Source organism: Prionailurus bengalensis, chromosome A2 (genome assembly GCF_016509475.1).
Source record: "Prionailurus bengalensis isolate Pbe53 chromosome A2, Fcat_Pben_1.1_paternal_pri, whole genome shotgun sequence".
NCBI lineage: Eukaryota > Metazoa > Chordata > Mammalia > Carnivora > Felidae > Prionailurus > Prionailurus bengalensis.
Window position 1 is genome coordinate 81,137,516 of NC_057348.1, and position 19,681 is coordinate 81,157,196.

General features: G+C 40.0%; 1 protein-coding gene across 7 annotated transcripts in view; it reads right to left on the reverse strand.

The window, feature by feature from the left end:
* Positions 1-19,681, reverse strand: part of LOC122487795 (gamma-secretase activating protein) — a 90,850-nt gene that overhangs the window by 21,993 nt on the left and 49,176 nt on the right. For all 7 annotated transcript variants that reach the window (XR_006298471.1, XR_006298470.1, XM_043588680.1 and 4 more), the window contains 5 exons: positions 16,624-16,716; positions 16,273-16,490; positions 14,037-14,106; positions 13,408-13,490; positions 10,134-10,187 (listed from right to left, as the gene is read on the reverse strand). Coding sequence is in view for 5 of the 7 variants with exons in the window: in XM_043588680.1 (XP_043444615.1) it covers positions 10,134-10,187; positions 13,408-13,490; positions 14,037-14,106; positions 16,273-16,490; positions 16,624-16,716 (518 nt within the window). In the remaining 2 variants the exon portion in view is untranslated. The remainder of the gene's footprint in view (positions 1-10,133; positions 10,188-13,407; positions 13,491-14,036; positions 14,107-16,272; positions 16,491-16,623; positions 16,717-19,681) is intronic.

Here is a 19,681-nt window from a genome sequence, read left to right on the forward strand (position 1 = left end):
TTTCATTTTTTGAGGAACCTCCTTACTGTCTTTTTACAGTGGATGCACCAATTTGCATTCTCACCAAAAGAACATGGAAGTTTCCTTTTTCTCCACACTCTTGCCAATACTTGTTATTTCTTGTCTTTTTGATTCTAGCCACTCTGACTCTGACGAGTGTGAGGTGATATCTCATTGTGGTTTTGATATGCATTTCCCTGATGATTAGTGATGTTGAGCATCTTCCCATGTGTCTGTTGGTCATCCGGATGTCTTCTTTGGAGAAATGTCTATTCAGATCCTCTGTCCATTTTTAATTGGATTATTTGGTTTCTTGGTGTTGAGCTATAGAAGTTCTTTATATATTTTGAATATTAACCTCTTATTGGACATATTCAGTAGATCGCCTTTTTGTTTTGTTGGTTTCTTTTGCTGTGCAAAAGCTTTTTATTTTTATATTGTTCTAATAGTTTATTTTTGCTTTTGTTTCCCTTGCCTAAGGAGATATATCTGGAAAAATGTTTCTGTGGCTGAGGTCAAAGTATATACTGACACAAACTGTTTTCTTAAATCAATGAAGATAGATTTATGATACACTTTCTTGCCAAAATATACGTGTTTATAAAAGATAGGACTGGAGCCAAAGGTGCAATGTGTAGCCATAAAACAAAGTGAGCTAATGCCTAGTGTGGTGACAGACTTGGCTGCATTGCAAGGAAAAAAAAAGAAAATTTATACAAAATATGTCTCAACCAAGAAAAATGCCCTTACGTTAAATAATAGCACATTATCCAAATTCTTATTGGAAGTCCATTGGTTCAAAATGAATTTTGGAGTATCAGTAAATTACATAATAATATTAACTTACTGTTTTAGAAGGCTGAAAGGCCCATCCAGCCAACATCCCTTCTCACAGAGACAAGAAAAACTATGTTCAAGAAAAGGGCATTTCTAGGGGAAACCGGCACACTGGCCAAGTCACACCACCAACTTGACCTACCTACCTCACCTTTTCTTCCCCTTTCAATTTATTTAAAATTAATATACCTTTATCCACCCTTTGGTCTTCCTTCTATTGAAAAAAATAATAATGAAAGCAAATACTGCCAACATTTGGCAGTATTCAGTCCCTGACAGGAAGTCAGTACAGCTTTCTTGCTATTCTACCCCTGGGTTCAGGCACTCTAGGGCCAAAGCCCAAAAACTAATTGGTGTTGTGGTGACACCTAGTGGTCAGTTAAAATACTAGCTCTGCCTGCTTTGCCACCACAGTCCCACCCCTCTGATCTTGTGAGGAACACGGATGCCCTTTTATCTGTCATGGGGCCTCTTCCCCTCAAGCCAAACACCACTGTGCTGTCTGAAGACCCCACTCACACACTGTAACTCCTAAGACAAGATCTCTCCCAAGCTACCTTCCTTCTCCTTCCTCCCCCATTAAAAAAATCCCTGTTCTCAGCTGAGAATAAACAGATAAAACAAGTCCATAGATAGGTTTCCAAGAGGGTTATGAACCCACTGATTGTATGTAAAATGGAGTGACTTGTAGGAGCAATTTTCTGGGGACAAGGTCTACAGCCTGCACCAGATGTTCAAAGGAATTCATAACCTAAAATAGTTCAAAACCACTGGGTTAGAAGGAGAAGGATCTAAGTTTTAAAAATAAACAAACAAAAAACACTTTAAATAAGAAACAACTGTTAATCAAAAGTCCCAGAAATATTTTACTTAAACCGGTGGGTCTTTCAAGAATGTCACCGGGCTGCATGGGTCTTTCAAGAATGTCACCGGGCTGCATGCCATAACATAAGTGAAAACAATTAGTGGCTGATGTCGCTACATGGTATCTACAAGGTAAGTGATGTAATTTTTTAAGTTATGAAAATTCTCAGGGATCACTGTAATTGGAAAGTCTATTTGGAGGCCTAAGTAATAGATAAGACCCAGAGTTTGAAAATAGATTTGAGTACATAAAAGACAAGGGGAGGATGTTCCAGATGGGGCATGTAGGGAGGGAGCAAAGACTGAATGAAAGACTGGAGTGATCCGGGGTTTAGATCAGAGAGCATTAGAGAAAGCAGAGAAAGCAAACAATAGTACTTGGTTCTCTGTGGCAAAGATTGCTGCCTCTAGCACGTCACTCCCAACCTCAGTAAACACCTGGCTTGCATCCCCTAGACATTTAACTGGTGTGGGGTGTGACCTGAGCTTCCTGAGTTTTAGAAGTTCCCTGGGCAACCCCAATGCTCAGCCAGGGCAGAGAACCCTGCTTAAGCATGCCTGCCCAGGTAATCCCAGTCTCCCACCCAGCCTCGCATATTTGCCTCATCTACACCCCTGGTTTACAGGCTGATGAAGAACCAGCTGTCTGAAGACTCATGATTGTGTTGTTAAATAGTAGGAGAAAGGATCAAAGAGAAGGTCAGCCAATCTAGGACAGATCTCGAACATCAATGAAAAACAAGCATACTCATTAACCCAGAGAATTCAAGCAGCTCCAAGATAAAATTTTAGATGCTTTAACACAGAAAGAGGGGGGAAGAGGGAGTGAAAGCTACACAGTCACATCCTAACAGTCAACCTGGGAGCACAGAAAACCACTCCTGTGTTGCTCAATTAGTACTTATGGAACCAGTTGTGAACTCAACATGGTGTTCATCGGAAACAACAGCATCAACACAAAGTAAAAGCCACAACAGCCCAGAAAGAACATTGCAGGCTACTTCAGAAGAGCTCAAAACTTTAAAATACACAAAAATACTTTATAAAAAAATATTGATGAATTTAGCTACTTCTGGGAGATGCTAGTGTTAGAAGCCATCAGATCCTCAGGGAAACCCCAGAAGTATTTTCTTGCACAAGAAGGAGTTTTAAAGTTTGATTCTGAAAGAAGGCAAATTATCCCAGGTCTCGTCTTGAAAAATAATCTCCCTTTATCTCTTAGGAGGACATGAAATAATTATTAAAGGAAGCCCATCAAAACTATTAATTGAACCAAAGGACCAAAGAATTACATTAAGGGACTGTTCCCCATTAATGATTTGGGTTGCCAGTTGATTTTAGGAGGGAAAAAAAATCCCTGTGGTACTGGCTCATCTGCAAATTACTGCCAGGAAAAACAAAAAACAAAACAAAACAAAATCTGCCTTTTATTTCTTTAAAAAATTTTTTTTTCAACGTTTATTTATTTTTGGGACAGAGAGAGACAGAGCATGAACGGGGGAGGGGCAGAGAGAGGGAGACACAGAATCGGAAACAGGCTCCAGGCTCCGAGCCATCAGCCCAGAGCCTGACGTGGGGCTCGAACTCACGGACCGCGAGATCGTGACCTGGCTGAAGTCGGACACTTAACCGACTGCGCCACCCAGGCGCCCCTCTGCCTTTTATTTCTAAAAGTCCCTCTGGCTTTGGTTCTACATCTGATTAACCATCATCTTCTTAGAGGAGAAGAAGCCAACTCAGAGACCTTTACTCTTCATGCCAGGGCTCAACTAGCAGAACTAAAGCATCAATCCAATTTGTTCAGTAGATACCATCTCAGTATCAACTTCTATTTGCAGCCCAGAGAAACACAGTGACCCACTACCTCTAGTGCAGATAGAACATAGAAACACCTGTGTGTCCATAAACCCAGCAAAGCACCAATTAAGCCAAAATGCTCTAAACAGATCATTAGATCCATACAGAGGACCAGTGACTAGATCTCCTGAAGCTTCCCACAAAGGGGACTGCATGTTGTAAGTGCCAGTTCTCCTACTTATAAATTAACTTCCTCTTTCTTCTCAACACCTAGGAAAAAACAATCTCTCTTCTTTGCCCAGCCAGGTGGCTCCCTTATCCATTTTTAATGGGCTGCATTTTAATGTAATCACTAAATATGACTCTAAACTATTCCATTTCACATTTCACAATCAGCATATACCCTGAGGAAGCCAATGCTATTTCCCTCCTTTCAACCTTAAGCATTCAACAGAACATCTCCAACCAAACCTATGAATAACAGCAGCACAGCCTAGTGACTCAGTCTGTTCCTCAGTTTCATCATCTGAGATATAAACTGAAGATACCCCCATCTCTGTAGATATAATAGAAATGAATATACCAGCCTAGTGCTCCATTTCTAATAGGTAGTATTTCTTTGTAGCATCATAAAATTATGTTTGACAATATTCACTGAACTTGTCATAACTCACTGCCCCAGAAAATATGTTGTACAGGAAAAACTTTTCTACAACAGTCTGTTCACAGAAGACTTCACTTCTGTCACTAAATGTGTGAGCTCCACCCCTGTCCCCATCCATTAATTCTCCAACACCACCTGGGTGTCCTATAGTTTAACTCAGTTCTGACACTACCTGAAGACAGCATCAAATCCCACAGGCTGCCTATAAAACTGGAGGTTCCCAACACCCCCTGGGGTTTGATAATTCACTGGAGTAACCCACAGAAGTAAAAAACAAACAAACCAGTTTACTTATATATTGGTTTATTGCAAAAGGATACAACTAAGGAAAACCAGGGGCACTTGGGTGGCTCAGTCGGTTAAGAGTCCAACCCTCGATTTCAGCATAAGATTTCACGGTTCTGACATTGAGCCCCTTGTTGGGCTCCCCACCAAGCATGGAGCCTGTTTGGGATTCTCTCACTCTCTCACTGCCCCTCCCAAGCTCACTCATACACAGTGCCCATGTCCTCATTCCCTCTCTCCCTCTCAAAATAAGAAACATTAGTGGTACCTGGGTGGTTCAGTTGGTTAAGTGACTGACTTTGGCTCAGGCCACAATCTCATGGTTAGTGGGTTTGAGCCCTGCATGGGGCTCTGCGTTGACAGCTCAGAGCCTGGAGCCTGCTTCGGATTCTGTGTCTCCCTCTCTCTCTGCCCCTCCCCCACTCACACACACACACACACACACACACACACACACATTCTCTCTCTCTCTCTCTCTCTCTCTCAAAAATAAACTTAAACAAACAAATAAACAAACATTTAAAAAACAACAACAACAACTAAGGAACCACCAGATGAAAGAGATAAATAAGACAAGGCATGGGGGAAAGGGCTGAGTTTCCATGCATTCTTCAGGAACACCACTCTCCTACAACTTCACCTGTTCATCCATCTCAGAAACTCTTCAAACTCCTTCAGCAAAGGTTCTTTATGGAGGCTCCATTACATAGGCAGGATTGATTAAATCATTGGTCATTGGGGACTGAACTCAATCTCCGGCTACTCTCTCTTACCTCTGGAAGTGAGGAGGGAATGGGCTTAAATTTCCAACTTTCTAATCATGTGTTCGGTTCTTTAGATAACCAGCTCCTAGTCTTAGGTGCTTTCGAAAAATCACCTTATTAACATAACTTGGCTGTAGCTGAAAGGAGCTTGCTATGAATAAAAAAAAGACATTCTTTACACCTTTGTGCCCTCGGGTGATTTCAGGCACTGGGAACAAACACTAAATATAACACAAGATGTCCCTGTAGCTCTTACCACTTAAGAAATTATAAGGAACTCTCTGTCAGGAATCATGGATGAAGACCAAAAGTGTATTTCTAGTTTTACCATAGTATATATATATACTGTACATATATACAGACTGATCTTTGGAAAAATCACTATTTGTCACATAACCAATTGACATTTCTGGTAATGCTACATTGTTATCAAAGCAACAATCCTCATTTTTAAAATTGTAAGCTATTACGTTGTAATTTTGTTGCTACTTCGGATCTCTAACCAACCTTTTATTTAAATGATAGTGGTTGTCTGTACTGGGAGGGTCAAGGGAAAAAGTGTTGTATTTCACCAAGCACTTAATGACACCCGTGCTCTACCCAATTAAAACAGTATTCTTAAAACACTTTTTAAGTGAAGAAGCATAATTAAATAAACAAGCCTCTACACGGAGAAGAGCCCAGGTGCCAATTATTGTTTTCCCAATTGCTCAGGGGTACTGAGACCCCAAATAGGCATTTGACATAACACCCTCACTTCTGAGTGGAAGTAAGTGGGAAGGGGATTTAAGTCTCTGACTTTCCCAGTCTCTGGGTCAGATGGTTAATCTCTAATCAAATGACAAAAAGGTTCCCTTACTTTATAAAATGAAAATAGAGATGTCTGGCTTAAAAAATACTTTGGTAGGGGAGCCTGGGTGGCTTAGTCAGTTGGGTGTCCGACTTTGACTCAGGTCATGATCTCATCATGGTTGGTGGGTTTGAGCCCCGTGTTGGCTCTGTGCTGACAGCTCAGAGCCCGGAGCCTGCTTGGATCCTGTGTCTCCCCCTCTCTCAAAAAATGAACAAAATGTTAAAAAAACAAAACCCCAAAAAAAACCTTTGGTAAAAATTCCCCATTTCTCCATCTGTGATATGCTTGTTCAGCTTTTATCTTTATATTCAAGTAGGTGGTTTATACATTTTAATCCTTAGGTGCTCTTGTGGTTGGACAGTTTTAATAGTTTCTCTTCTCACCATAAAATCAAAGGTAATTTTGGGGCACCTGGGTGACTCAGTCAGTTGAGCGTTCGACTTTGGCTCAGGTCATGATCTCTCAGTTCGTGAGCAGGTCCGCGTCAGGCTCTGTGCAGACAGCTCAGGGCCTGGAGCCTGCTTCGGATTCTGTGTCTCTCTCTCTCTGCTCCTCCCCTGCTCACACTCTGTCTCTGTCTCAAAAATAAATAAAGATTAAAAAAAAAATTTTTTTTAGGGGCGCCTGGGTGGCGCAGTTGGTTAAGCCTCCGACTTCAGCCAGGTCACGATCTCGCGGTCCGTGAGTTCGAGCCCCGCGTCAGGCTCTGGGCTGATGGCTCGGAGCCTGGAGCCTGTTTCCGATTCTGTGTCTCCCCCTCTCTCTGCCCCTCCCCTGTTCATGCTCTGTCTCTCTCTGTCCCAAAAATAAAATAAACGTTGAAAAAAAAAATTTAAAAAAAAATTTTTTTTAATCAAGGGTAATTTTAAACCTTTCACAAAAATGGCCACTTCCCCATAAAAAACCATGTTTTATGAAGGGGTAAAATCATTCATAGGAAGGTCACTCTTGATAACACTGCTTTTAAGGCAAGGACCTTGTTCCAATATACTTGTTGTTTAATTGTTTAAAATCTTTTGGAAACCATTTTATAAAGCAAGGAAGCCACTTGTCTTTCAGGTGATAAACTTCTAATGTAACTGGTTTATGCTAGTTAAATTACATATTCATATGTTAAACGTTTGTAAAGTACTCCACAGGAGAATTATTTGCAGAGAGAGCAGGAAGAAAGTGCTTATCTAGTTTCACTTTGCCTTTCCCTCTCCTGACTCCTTATCAGAGCAGTCATCTACCAAGGAGAATGGGAGCAAGTGTGGTCAGAGTAAATAGGGGTCCCTTGGGCCTCATGGAAATTCCGGCAGCAAGCATGCATTCAAAAGGTAACTTGTGATTCAGGTCATAGGTACTCAGAGCCAAGTCCTGTCGCTGAATAAGCATGGCAAGAACAGTCATATAACTGGGACTGGGGAGGGAGGAGCGGGATGGGGGTGGTGGGGTTTGAGCCACTGCAAGCAGGTCCATCGCAATATAATTAAGCTGGGACTTGGGGTAGAAGAAGTAGGTCAAAGGCAGCGGCTTATAGTGAGGGGTATTGTGCAAGCAGAAATGAGGAAACGTGAGACAGATCAGAGCCAGGTGTCCTGTGAGCTGGGAGGTTCTGATTAGGGTCTCCCATGCTGAGTGATTGGGGTGGGGGCTGGGGAGCTGGCAGAACCAAATTTAGTACCATCTCCTCCTGAGCCCAAAGCCCATCCCAGCAGTGTACCTTCAACTTCCCAGACAGATCTTGTCTGTGAGGACAAGGTCAGGTCGTGAAGAGATCTATAGTTGGAACCTGTGCTATTGTAACCCTTCCTGCCAGCGTGTAGATACATGTAGAGCAGTGGGAGAGCTCCTCAGCAGGTTTGGAAGACAGCTGTCTGCAAGGCCAAATGCTAAAGATAATTAGGGGAGAGGAGAAATTAGTGAGAAGGCAGAGGGAATATCAAGGGAGAGAAAACACGAACAAGATAAAAACGCATCATTTTACACACAAATACGCAAATAGAAAAAAGAAGAAAGAAAAAGTGCAAAAACAAGCCACTTTGTTCCTAAGCAAAGCAAATCATATTCTTACCATTAAACCAAGGGGTAAAAAATGAAGAGAACCTTCACATCACTCTTTTATACTTAATTTTTTAAATGAAAATATACGACAGTGATAAGGTTATAGTAAAACTGATGAACTCGTACATTCCTTGTAAGTTAATCACAACTTTTTTTTAAAGTTTATTCATTTTGAGAGAGAGAACGAGAGGTGGAGAGTCAGAGAGAGAGGGAAAGAGATCATCCCAAACAGGCTCCATGCTGTATGCATACAGCCCGACACAGGGCTTGAACCCACAAACCGTGAGATCACTTACCTGAGCGGAAATCAAGAGTCAGATGCTCAACCGACTGAGCCACCCAGGCTCACCTGCAACTTCTTTTTAAAATACCAATTTGGCAATAAGAATCAAAAGCTATCAAAACTGTCAGTCTTTCACCCAGTAATACTCCTGGACATTTAACCTTGGGGGGAATAAATCAAAGGAAAAACTGTCTATATAAAAATATTCACTGAGACATCATTTTTAATAGCAATTTTTTAAAACGGGGGCTGAAGACAAAGTAAATATTTCAAAACAGAAAAATGATTAATGAGGACACAACAACCCAGCAGAATTCTATGGAGCCATTATAGATCATAATCATGACATCACGTGGCAGCATGAAAACTGCTTGATATGATTTGCCATCTTTATTCAGTATCTCTAGATGGCCACTACTACTAGGTAATAAATGCATACCTAGGACAGAGACCAGGAGGAAGTGGTGGGGGTGAGGGGGACCGACAGTTGATATGTTAGGACCTGTAGAATTGTGGGTGACACTGGTTTCTCTTTAAAATTTTCCATTGTGTGGTTTATTGTATGTCCACTAAACACATTATGGGTTTGGTAGGACTAGTGATAAAAGCAGAAAAAAAATGAAAGGAGAGAGGGTCTTAAGAACCTTTTAAGCTATTAATCAAACCTTTCTTTCCCCTCCATCTTCCTCCCTTTGTCGAGCTTCCCAGTGGTCTCAGGCTGTGGCCGAGAACCATCACTTGTTGGTCTCCTTGAAGGACCCTTCTTAGGACCAAAACCCAGAACCACTACACCTGCCCCCATTGGCCCTCTCTCACTCGAAGGGCATCACCGTAACCTCAGACCTCATGGCTTTCACCCCAGCTGCCCAGGCCTGGCCTGCCCTTCATGAACTCACAAGAATCAAGTGTAAATGAAAGGGCACAGCACAGTGCCTGCTGGCAAAACTTGAGATTTCCCACTACACACCAAACTACAATTAACAGGAAGCAATGCCAAAAACAACAAAAGAGCTTCAAGAATACTGCTAAAATACTCTCCAGTTTTTAACTACATACACATTCTTTTCTGCTCACCCCACCCCATTCTCCCTATTGTACTCAGAAACTCTTCTGAAACCACCAAACTGCAGAAAGACACTAATAGCTACCACTTCGTGGCAGGAAGGGGGTGTGCAGAAGCTTCACAGAGACCACATACAGAGCCACTACAGATCACTTTTGAGAAACAGAAAAGCGGTTCTTAGAACCAGAAGGAAAGTAGATAATCCCAGTCCAGGTTACTTAATGGGTGTGTGTGTGTGTGTCTGTGTGTGTGTGTGTGTACGCGCGCACATATGACGAGGAGGTGGGAGCACAAATGAAGTAAAGAAACAGCTATCAGGTCCTCCAAGGACAGTTTACAAGAAAGAACTCCTCCAGTGTGAACTGATTTGAGGTGCGGTGGAAAGGACCATTCTATATGGTTTCCGTTGAGCCCTGTAATTCTATCTTCAGAAAACTGCCCTCTCTGAAGAGTATTCTTAAGAATTGCCATAATATCACTATCAGTGACTACTCAACCCCTTAGAATGGATTTTCTAGAGAACTAACCCCTACCCACATCCTCCCCCAACAGCTTACAAGCCCCCCTCGGAACCACCTTAATACTTGGGGCAGCAGGGACGGGACTCCAGTTGGGCGTAGAGACCAGCAAGGAACCCATGCACAGCCATGGTCTCGCCTCTGCCTATAAGGACTTACCTTCATGAAAGGCAACGCGATCTCTTCTGTCACAAGGGTTATTCCAGGAATTTCCTATCGTGGGGAAAAAACATACACACAACTGCTAAACCTATCAACCACCACAAGCTTGAGCCTTCAGGAAGTGTTTTCTGCACAGACAGAAGCTGAGGGCAGCTCCCAGTTTGCTAACCTCTACTTTAAATAAACCTTGGGGTTTATAAATAACAGTGAACACAGCCCATCTTTTGCCTTGGGAAGGGAAATGTTCTTCAAAGTTATGATTACAATAGATGACAGGGTTTCTGAAGGAAAGGAGAAAACTATTAGGAATACAGAGCAAATAGTTTAATATTTACAATTTCCATTTAAGAACAAATTAGGCAAATTACATTTGCACCATGAAGTGTAATAATCAGGGGGACATGTTCCTTCTTTTTTTATTGCTTCTTTGTCCCTCTTCCTCTCTTTTGCTTAAATGTATTACATTATAGTTAGCCCCTGCCTCACTAGGAGGAACCAAGATTAATGGGGTTCTTTTTTGACTTTAGCGGAAGATTTTCCTTTACCTCATTCTCCACCATAATTTCAGAAATAAAAAAATCTCCATGAAGAGTTTATACAGCAGTATCACCATGACAAATATGAAAGATATACAATTCACACCTGGAAGACCAAATTATAACACTCTGCTACCTAGTGAGCATTAAAACAAAAATTTCAGGGCACCTGGGTGGCTCAGTTGGTTAAGTATCTGACTTTGGCTCAGGTCATGATCTCACAGTTTGTGAGTTCGAGCCCCGTGTTGGGCTCTGTGTTGACAGTGTTGACAGCTTGAAGCCTGCTTGGGATTCTCTGTCTCCCCCTCTCTCTGCCCCTTCCCAGCTCATGCTTTGTCTCTCTCAATCTCTCTCTCAAAAATAAACATTAAAAAAATTAAACAAAAATTTCAATAAAAATTATAAACTTCCAAGATTGCCTTTCATTCAGTTATTTTGGAAGTGTGTTTCCATAATAATTATGTAGGTTAGACTCTCAACTAGTGAATTCACCTTTTATTTTCTAAAAAAAAAAGATGATATACTAGAAATTAATTTAGAAGGTGTTATGTAGAAATAAAATCTGGTATTTATTTAAAACTTAAATGTCCTGGATTTTTACTGACCTACAACATTCCTGTGGAAAGGGGCATCATAGCAATGGAGAAATAAATTTCCAGAATATTCAAGCAACTGAGTTGTCTGCTATGACCACTGAAAGCCAGTGATAAAAATATATTTTGTGTTTCACTTATCACTACTCAGTAGAGAAGACACTTTAAAAAAGCATTAAAATTTTACTACAGGTTTAGGTTATAAATGGCATCTTAAAATAGGTAGAACAAGGATAATTGTTTGCAAAGCACAATTCAGGATTATCTACGTGTAAGAGCATCGTATGTTCTAGTAACTTGAATACAATTCAGTTATTTACAGAAATAATCTGTCTCCATACAGATGCATGAAATTAATATCTCCTACTGTGGCAACTGTTTATTAAGGTGTGGGATTAAGAGCATTTGCAGATTAGAAAAAGCAAAAGTAAATGATTTACATCAGTCCTAAAGATATGCATACACTCAGAAATTTAGGATTAGAAGAGACCTTTAAGGCAACCTACTCTAACCACTGGAAGTTTAGGGCAATGTGGAAAATGCTAAAACAAGCTCAGTAGATGGTGATTACAACTGGGGGTTTTTTACACTGTACTGCTCACAGGACTTGCTGCCATCATTCTATGTGTCTACAAGAGCTCCTCTGCCCCCACAAAGTCATGAGAAATGCAAAGGTGAAGAATTGCCTGTCAAGATGAGCCTGTCATGGGTCATCCAATGAACACATGCTCCATCCTTAAACACAACTCTGGGAATTAGAGGGGTTCCCGGTCTCCACCTGTCAGACACTGAACACAAGAGGATGACAGGGTTGGGTGGAGGGGAAAGGAGGCAGAGACGTGTATTTCCTGACTCCCTGTGGTTTAACCTGCAAACTTCCTGCTGCATCACTTACAGTCTGCATGTCTATTCACAAGGGTTCTCAAAGGAAACAGTGAGGGCCTCGTGAAGGAACAAGCTCATCTTTTCCTTGTTTTTCTACAGTGAAGCAGGAAAATTTAATAACTCTTTACAGTAAAAGATGGAAGGGCCTTTAGGAAAACACTACCACTGTGCATACAGAAAATTTAGGAATGAATCAAACACACCTGATTATATTTAGATAGTCTAAATACAAAATGGGCAAGTATCACAATTTATGCCAGTACTTATTTTCCTATGTTTGTGTTACCTAAAGTAAATTTATTTTTCTAAATGCCTTTTTGATACAAACCACTGCCTTGAGACTAAGCATATAGTTCTAACATCTAAATACGAAACAAGAAACCTTTTTCAGGGGCAGCCTATACGTGGTTTTTGCTTTTTAAAAAATGTTCATTTATTTTTGAGAGAGAGAGAGAGACAGAGCACGAGCCGGGGAGGGGCAGAGAGAGAGGGAGGGAGACACAGAATCCAAACAGGGCTCCAGGCTCTGAGCTGTCAGCACAGAGCCCCATCTGGGGCTCGAATTCATGGACCGTGAGATCACGACCTGAGACGAAGTCGAAGTCAGACACTTAACCGACTGAGCCATCCAGGCACCCCATGGTTTTTGCTTTCTGATCCAACAAAAACTCAGTTTACTGCCCCATGTTTAGGGGAAAAGAAACAATATTTTATCTCAGCACTTCCCAACTGAAAAGTAGAGAGGAAGGACCAAGAGGAAGAAAAGGTTGAATGGAGTGAATTTGCTCAGGATTACTAACTTCTACTGATCTTGAAGCTCTACACTTATTATAGATTTTCCTTATGAGGCTGGGAAGAGGTCTTAGTAAATCTACTTAGTAAACAGAGCAGCTTACAAACAATAGCATTGGCCCAGCCCTTCCTCATTAATAAAAACCTAAGAAATATTTTAATCCACCCTAGTTGCTAAAAAAAATTAAAATACCATTTGAAGATGACAGATGAGGCTTAATTCTTAGTCATAAGAAGAGTAACACATATTCTATACCTTCACCTTTAATTCCATTTTATATAAATACTTTGGCTCACAGCAAGTATTTACTATTATTTTTCTGCCAGAAAACTCCAACTCAGATCCTTATCAGTCAAAAGACAAATGAAATCACAGCCATGGTTACTGTGACAGGGATGTCCTACAAATGACCCATGACGGTGAATCAATTTTAATTACATAAAGAACACAAAGAGTTAACTTACTGTATTCCAAGTGAGCACTGAGGAATATGGCAAAAGTTTATCCATGTTACTGGTCTCTGGACATATGCTCCAATATGAAGAAGCTGAACAGATTTGTGAAAGGAAAGGAAAAAAAAAAAAAGACATGGTTTAATAAGAATAAGGCAGTAGACACTGTCATTCACCGCAACAAGCAAACCCAAAAGTGTTTTTATTGCCTTATCCTTACCCTGGAAAGCCTAGCTATTATGGTTTCACTTTCACTAAATGTTCAGGTTCTGCTCTTTACAAGGAGAATAATAATAATAAAACTTATTTGGTACTTCTATCTATCCCAGTGATGTTATACCACTTCACATGGAACTGGCCAACACAAAACTGAACTAAGAAAGTTACATCTCACAGGGGAGAAAAAATCACTAATAAGGTTATAGAATGAAGATCATATATCCTATCAGTCTCTGAATGGCCACAACTTCTCACAGACCATGAGAGAATGAAATTTAATTAGCTGCTGACTGAAATAGAGTTAAAAAAAAAAAAAGCTCCTAACCAACATTTTGACAGATTGAGCCATTATCAATTTACTGTCCTCCCTCCAGTAAAAGGGTCAAGGATTCAACTTAATATGCACCATCAGCAACACCTACCAATTATAAATTCCTGAATGAGGTCAAATGAATGGCAGGCAGAGATATTCTCAGAAATCCACTGAATAATCTTTAAGAAGTGAGAAGACAATTCTGTTAGTATTTACATCTGCACCCTGCCCCCACCACCAAAGAAGTACAAAATATATGCAAATCTTTGGGGCGCCTGGGTGGCTCAGCCACTTTGGCTCAGGTCATGATCTCATGGTTCATGAGTTTGAGCCCCGCATCAGGATCTCTGCTGTCAGCACAGAGCCTGCTTCAGATCCTCTGTTTCCCTCTCTCTGCCCCTCCCTTGCTTGCTCTCTCTCAAAAATAAACATTAAAAAAGGATATATATGTGTATATACATATATATATATGTATATACACACATATGCATATACATACATATACACATACATATATATACATACATATATATATATACATATATATATATGAATCTTTTAAAATTCTCTATTTTGCTACTGCCAAAGAACACACTCACTTCTACGTTCTCTTCAAGACACATAATGCAAGACTGTAGCTTAAGTAATATTATAAATCAGGTCCATTTTACACATCTTTTTTACTAAATGTCCTTGGTTGGAATCCAAGTAAGGCTTCTTCGACCCCATGTTTGTTTTTGCTAGGGTACATCTCGTTACAGCAAAATACCAGTGTGAAGGGCTGTGAGATACAGGAGAAAATCAAACCAAACCACACCACTAAGCTTGGAGGCAGCAGACCTGGGTTTGAATCCAGCTAAGCCATCAGTGTGAACATTGTCACACCATCTAACCTTTGTGAGCATCACTGTATGGTCCTCCCAAGGGCATGCTGTATCAACAACTCCCTCAGTCTCCACAACCATCCTTTCCTGCTGGAGGACTGAAACTCCTTGTTCCCTTCCAATGAAAGGATACTATCAGGCTTACTTAGCCACAGAGCACTCTCACGTTTCTGCTCCTACCAATAAGTTGCTGTTTTTATTTCCAAACGCATTCATGCTAGTTACACTTATTTTCACAATTAGGTAATTTAATAAAATATTACCATAGATGAGTGAAATATGGATGCAAAAAGAGTGTTGTTTGGTCAATAAGAGTTGAATGCTTTGTGGTTTTTTTTTTTAATGTTTATTTATTTTGAGAGAGAGACAGCAAGAGAGAGCGAGCATGCATGCATGAACAAACAGGGGAGGAGCAGAGAGAAGGGGAGACAGAGAATCCCAAGCAAGGTCCACGCCCTGTGCAGAGCCCCATGCAGGGCTCCATCTCATGACCTTGAGACCATGACCTGAGCCAAAATCAAGAGTCAGATGCTCAACGGACTGAGCCTCCCACGCCATCCCAAAAGTTGAATGCTTTGGAAAGACTCAAAGGCATGTCTAAAACACTTACTAAAAAAAAATTAAGTATGAGATAACTAGAAAGGATTAGAAGAAAATGGCCCAATATACACAGATTGTTTTGAAAGATCTTCAAAAACTTGCTCTCCTTAGATTAAAAAAAGAAAAAGAAAGTAAGGTTAAAAAAAAAAGGAAAAAAAAAAAGCAAGCAGTAACAGGAAGTCAGAGACAACACATTACTAGCGGTTTTATGTAAGAAAAATAATTGTGAACTCTAACCACTAATATACAAAGAAAGGGTCTTAGTCTACCTCAAAAGACAGGTGAATAAGTGCACATTTTTTTGGTTTAGGTTAAAATGTTTCAGACATCTTTTCTTCAATTACCCAACAACCTGTTGGTCCCAATCAAGTCTAAATGGGCAGGGGGGGGGTTCTCCCAACTTCAAAGGATAGCTGTACAATTAAATGACAAAGTGTATGAAAGTGCTTCTTCAATTATATCATGCAGTGTAAATATATGCTATCTTTATTAAAATATAATAAATATATGCCATCAGATTTAGTTGTTTTACACTATATATCGTATAGAGACCAGGAGGAAAAGTAGATATTTGAGAAACTATTTACTGTTCACTGAGCATTTTCTTGGAATGTTACTGATATAGCTACCATTTTTCACAGTATGGAAAAGACAGTAGTCAAAAGAACAGACATGCTCACAGTCTGAGGTGTAGTTGGGGGGTCTATAAAAAAGCACAAGAAAAGATATTCAAATTAGGATGGAGACCATAAACTTCAATTAATTATTACAAACAAAAATGACTTCCATCCATTTCAACCACAAATATATACAGTTGGTGTTGTCCATTTGCCAGTTTTTAAACTTAAGCTACATAACCACCTTGGCTTCCAGGAACCGGCGGTCTCCACCACAGGAGAGCACACAGTGCAACACGGCCATCTTCTCACAGTCTAGCCGAGTGTTCCATAGGAACTGTAATAAATATGACTGGTTGAGGAGTGCCCTATAGAGCTTTCCAGAACACCAATCCAGTACCAGGGACCCTGACAGTGACTGTAAAGGACTATGAGGTAGCATATCAACAACTTCACTGTTTCCTGGTCAAAAAACAAAAAACAAAAATTACATCAGCAAATAAAAGAAACTCTTCTCACCCAAATATAAATGTTGCCAAGACAAACCCAAATGGATCATGTTCATGAATGAAAAATTATAGCCATATCACCATACCTGTCAGAAACAAACTGTGGCAGATTAGGTCTGGATGTTGAATGTTAAGTAGATGAAAAAAATGACCAGGTAAGTAAACAGCCAAGTAATAGTCTGTAGAAGAGAAAGATTTATGTTATCTGCATGTGGCAAGAGCTACATAGGCAAAGATAAAGCCCAGAACTTCACAGCAGCCCTCTTTGTGCCTCTTAAAAACACAAACGTTTTGACCAGTATAATAATAAGCTGTCTTATATCAGTACATTTCATCTCACTAGCCAGATCTCATTTATTTCTACCTGTGGCTAATTTTCTTCATACATTTAGTCATGGTTATCTTAATTGACATCTGTAATTCCGTTTCTAAGTGAATTGTGGCTTTATATGAACCTAAATGACCTCTGAAAACAAATTAGAAAAAAAAATCAAGCAAGATGAATTCTTCCTTTATTGGATAGTCTGGGAACAGCTTAAAATGGGAATTTCCTTCCTAGTTTCTGCCAGCTTGGGGATGCTCTAAAATTTAGTTTCCTGTGTTTGCCCACTCATTGTCATCATCACTATCATCATCGTCATTTTGCTTAGAGAAACTTTAAATTGATATTCATCAAAACAATCTCTGCAGGCATTCTGATGCTTTGTGAAATACTAATACATTTCCTTGCATAGCTAACTGCTGAGAATTCACACCTTCACAGTCCCTGCATTAGATAATTTTGTACCAAGAACATTTGTACACAGATTGAAGCAAGGTATAAAAATAGGTTTCTGGGGAATGGGAAGGTGGAAGTAGCCCTTGCCAATAATTTTTCTAGGACCTTAGAAAAACAGAAAAATTCATGCAATAGCAGTGAATTTCACATAGAAGACACATTTAGATTTTAAGTGAGCCAGCTGGACTCTTTTTTTTTCCCTAAGAAGCAAAAAAAAAAAAAAAAAATCATTTGCATAGAAGGCATTCAGTGGAAAGGAAGGGAAAGAGGATGTAAAACTTGAATGATTTGACTTAGAAGTGCCCTCTCAGTCACAGGGGATTAAGTGATGTTCAAGTCTACAGCACAAATGGTTGCAATTATGTTCTTATTATGGTAACATTTAAGTAGAAAGACACAAATAATGATATAATAGCATACAGTGGAAAGGGTCTAGGCATCAAATGATCTAAGTTAACTCCTAGTCGTAGCATTTAACCAGTTAATTAGGGTGGTAATTTTGTCCCTGGGAGACAAGGCATTTGGAAATATGTCAGGGTGTTTTGAGTTGTCCCAGTCATTGGCGTGGTAGGGAGTAAAGGTTATTAAATCCCTCTATGTGCAGGACACTCTCACACAAAAAGTATTGTTTCATCAAAAATGTCAACAGTACCTGTGGTAGGCCAAATGTTGACCCCCAAAGATGTTCAGGTGCTAATCCCAGAGCCTGTGAATATGTTACCTTAAGTGATAAAAGGCACCTTGCAGATGGGATCAAGGATCTTGAAATGGGGAGAGTATACTGGAACATCCAAGTGGACCCAATGGAACCACAAATGTGTTCACAGGAGGGAGGCAGAGGGAGACTGGACTACAGAGAAAATCATGTGAGGATGAAAGAGATGGGAGTCATGTCGGTCACAAGTCAAGAAATGCTGGCCTCAAGATGCTGCGGGAGGCCAAGGATGAATTCTTCTCCAGAATCTCCAGAAGGAACCATTTCTACCTACACCTTGGCTTAGCCCCTCAAGACTCCAGATTTCAGAATTCTGACTTCCAGATCCCTAAGACAACATTTATGTTGTTTTAAGCCCTAAATTTGTGATAATTTGTTATAGCAGCCATAAGAAACTAACACAGTGCCCCTGACATGAGACACTAAAAGAAGACTGGGTACACATCTCAGCCTTTCTGAGCCTCACTTTCATTATCTGTAAAATGGGGATAACATCACCAAACAGAACTGTTTTCAGGATCAAGATAATTTAAATAACAAACTTAGCATATAGTATTCATTTTTCAAAATGATAGCTTTTTATTTACCAATGTATCTTTCTTATATAGAGGTGTTTGGGATTTATAGAAAACATCCCCAAAGCCCAATCCTTTAGTATTTTAATCAATATAAGCCCCCTTTTAATAGGGTAGCAATCAGGAAAATTGCATGCAATTTATAGGAAAAAATACATCACTCACAAAGCAATACTGTTGTCATAAAAATTACTTCTGGAATAGTTTTAATCCTGGGTATAATTTTGTGCCTATGAGATAAAATGTGTTTAAGAAGGAAAGATAACTTATGTAAGATAGCCTATTTTTACAAAGCTCTCGTATTTCTGCTGGCTCCACGGTCTGAAGACCATAGATTAAATCATGCCTGCCCTTTTTTAAAGTCACTCTCTGGGGAAAAAAAGGAAGGCTACCTTTGACCTCACAAAATGCTAAGGTTATTTTTAGTGGAAAGTTTCCCCTATCACTCTTAGATGGGATGTTGATGTAGCATTCGCTACTTGATAATAATCAAGTCTCAGACCCAGGAAACCTTATATTTATCTCTCTTACCACAGGAAGCAGTAGAATCAGGCCTCTCTAAAGTAATTTCCCACAGGTTCAAAGCTCATGTTAACATTTGCCACATACTAGCCCACTCAGCCTTAGATACCTCACCAATAGTATCATTCAAAAGAAAAATATTTTTTATGTATTTTCTTATCATTTTCATTCTCATTTTGCCAAGTTCCCTCACATCACACCTTCCTAAGCCTTTGTCATGATAGTAGAAGGGCTGGGGAACAGGAATAGGGGAACACATCAAAGAATCATGTGCTCTAAAGCTGAAGCTTTTCTTTTTAAATATTGTCATGTCCCTTGGGTAGGCAAGCAATACTTCTGTTATTTAGTTCTATGCTAACCTGTTTGTGACCCTCACCCCAAACGACATGCAAAAGCAGCTTTCAGGAGGTTGGTACAATAAACTCCTTCTTTATTTTCTTCATTATAGATTCCATTAATATGTCCCAACCTAACACTCAAGTTCCCTTACCATATTTACTCAATGAAAATCAACACATTCAAGCTGATCCGTAAATCATTTACAGGACTTGGAA